Genomic DNA, 2,809 nt, shown 5'->3' with positions numbered 1-2,809 from the left:
CTATCGCAGAGGGACACTAGGCTTTATATATCGAAATGCATAACTTTGTTTTCATTGGTTCTGTTTTGAAAGCTAGCGCCTCGCTTTCGGCAGCGCGTTCGGAAGAAAACACTACAAAGAGATCGTTGCTGTCGTGTGTCTGCGAGGCAACGCCTCGTTAAAAAATATTTCTACTTTGTAAAAAGACCGCTTATGTAAAAGAGTTTTTACGTGCTGGTGTGACAGTGGTATTACTTCGTATAACATTACGATTTGTTATTGTTGCATTCATTGCTTTCGGCGAAACAGATCTTTTTTCGGTATTTTTGGACGCGCTAGGACACTAAAGCACAAACGCTTTCCTTTGTGCTTTGTGTGTGCCCGACTGCGTCCTTCTGTGCAGTGGCTATGGTGCTCGACTGCTGAGCCTCATGGGATCGACTCCCAGACGCGGTGGCCGCATTTTCGATGGAGGCGGAAGTGCTTGAGATTTAGGTGCACGTCAAACATTCCCCGGTGGTCGAAATTTCTGGAGTCCTCCACTACGGCGTCGTGCTTTTGGGAAGTTAAACCCCAACAAATATCATTATAATATGAGGGAAGGAAAGTTGTGCTTGCGGTAGGGTAGCACACTGGCAGTCAAGTCAAGCGGCGGTAAATACATCTTTATTTGCGCTGAGCATAGGTCCTTGCAGTGAATAGTAATTTTTATCTCCTATTCTTTTAGTGCCAACCATGCATGCTTGAGATTTCGCGCCTATTTTTCAGTTTTAAGAAGCGCGGCTTTTTCGGGATTTGCATCCTCACTGTCGCTGGGAGTCCGATGAATGCGCATTATTTTGTGCCTCCCGCCTTTTGCAGCTGCGGCTAGCGTTTCTTCGACCGTCGAAGTCTTTTAACATATCGCCTCGTTCTTCCGCTGCTGCTGGAGCTACTGCTGCTGCTGCTGCTGCTAGAGGGTGGTCTGTCATATCGCTTAGTGTGGCGACTACTTGAAGACGGGCTCGTTGGGCGCTTCTTGGCGTTCGAGAAGCGACCATCCCGTCTGTGTCTCAGTGAATGGCGACGCCCGTCGCTGCGGCGCCTTCTCGCGCCGCTGCTGCTGGACGACGAGCTGCTTGTCGACCGATGAGTGCGACCTGATGAGTGGCGACGTTCTTTACTACGCGACTCCCGGCGAGGCTTCTTGTGGCGGCGGTCCTCGCTACTCGTCGACGGGAGGTCGAAGTGAACCTTCTTCTGGGACGGAGCAGGCGAAGATGCAGAACACTTGCGGGGCTTGATGATACCCTTGAGCACTGTGCTCGCCGTTGAGCGGTACGTTTCTACAGATGGCCTGCGCCTCTTCGGGCCTGCGGTGGCGATCGTTTTGCGCCTAGCTGCACGCTCGGTCTTGCCGTTGCGCTTCGCTATCCGTTTAGCTGCTTGGGCAGGCAGGCTGCCATTTCGAGATGTGGAATCTTCGCTGGACACTGCACGCTTGCGGGCCATCGGGTTCGCTTCGGCAAACTGAGGCACGCTGCGTGACTCCCTCGAGGGCTCACCAATCGTGCCGTTTGGCTCGCTGGAATTTTGGAGAGGTCGGGGAGAGGCCGTGGCGGTGAACGTGGTCGTGAAAGAATCTCAAGGCGCCATTCCACGGCCACGACTGCGATGCAAGTTGCTGATGATGACGAGCCTCAATCGTGGCACGTACCCACCATGGGGGCAGTGTGCGGGAAGAACAGCCGCTTCCTTTATTTATGCCTTCCAAGATCACCACACATTCATCGGATACCGCGTCAACGGAATACTTGTGTTGGTGAAATTTACGACGAAGATGGGGTACCGACGTTCGGCGTGGATGCTCAGCTAGAAATCGATCACATGTATTCCTTGCGATGTGCCTTTCGTGTAGCGGTTACAATAGGGACCTTCGGGTACTGAACCCAGCATAAAGAACTAGATAACCAAAGGACTAAGAAACGAGTTTGTTGATTCAAGAATGAACGTTACAACGTATTTCGCTCTATAGGCATTTACTCTGGCCTTCGTGTTTGTGTATCTTATCGTGCACTTGGAGCATTATTCGCGTTTTAACACTGGGAGATAAAAGGCATTCCTAACACAGAAGGTGAGAACTGCCTTGCCGTAGGGCAGGTTATTGGCGAAAAGGTTGGATGCCCCATTGAGCCAATGGATATCGTCCACCTTGTCCTGGCGAAAAATGGATGGAACATTATTGCGAGATTTTCCTCCAAAGCGAAGAAAGCAGACTTTGCTTCCAAAACACGGAAAGCGCGAATTACGACAGGTGTCCTTGGCTTTCACAAAGGCACTGGCAGACCCGTGTTTGTTAACGATCACCTAACCCCGGAAAACCAGAGATTGTTTGCTCATGTCTTGGAACATAAAAATGTTAAGAATTGGAAGCATCTGTGGACGGATAACTGCGTAATCAAGGCCAGAAAAAGTGATGACGGCCGCGTGTTTAGTATACGCGAAGCAGACCATCTGTCTCTTCTTCAATTGATAGTTGCCACTTACATATATTATGTTAGTGGCATGGATGTGTTAATCCATGGTTGTTCAAGCTATAAAGGTTGAACAACCATGGATTCCTCTTTTTTTTTCTTCTCAGCAAACAAAAACATTTCGCAACCCCTCGGCTTTATCGCTGATTCCGCAGCCTAAGAAAGCATCATGATGACCTATCAGTGATCGATCACACGTTTTGCGTCATATGCCTCTCTGAAAAGTAGTTCACAAATAACGAGGGAAATTTATATGGCTTATCTAACTGTAGATTTATTCAATCTTTATTTCCTTAAAGACCTCACTAGGGGGTATT

At 49.2% G+C, this 2,809-nt stretch overlaps 1 protein-coding gene across 1 annotated transcript; it reads right to left on the bottom strand.

Annotated features, from left to right (window-relative positions):
* Nucleotides 1-846: 846 nt before the first annotated feature.
* On the bottom strand, nt 847-1,470 carry LOC119389102 (micronuclear linker histone polyprotein-like). The gene has a single exon (XM_037656358.1). It carries the CDS (start codon nt 1,468-1,470, stop codon nt 847-849), a length of 624 nt encoding a protein of 207 aa, XP_037512286.1.
* Between the last annotated feature and the right edge of the window lie 1,339 nt (nt 1,471-2,809).

This window comes from Rhipicephalus sanguineus, chromosome 1 (genome assembly GCF_013339695.2).
Source record: "Rhipicephalus sanguineus isolate Rsan-2018 chromosome 1, BIME_Rsan_1.4, whole genome shotgun sequence".
NCBI lineage: Eukaryota > Metazoa > Arthropoda > Arachnida > Ixodida > Ixodidae > Rhipicephalus > Rhipicephalus sanguineus.
The sequence above is the reverse complement of the archived record's forward strand: the minus strand, read 5'-3'. Positions and strand labels throughout refer to the sequence as shown.

Coding starts and splice junctions, on each gene's coding strand:
- LOC119389102 (XM_037656358.1), bottom strand. CDS start 1,470: ATGGCCCGCAAGCGTGCAGTGTCCAGCGAAGATTCCACATCTCGAAAT.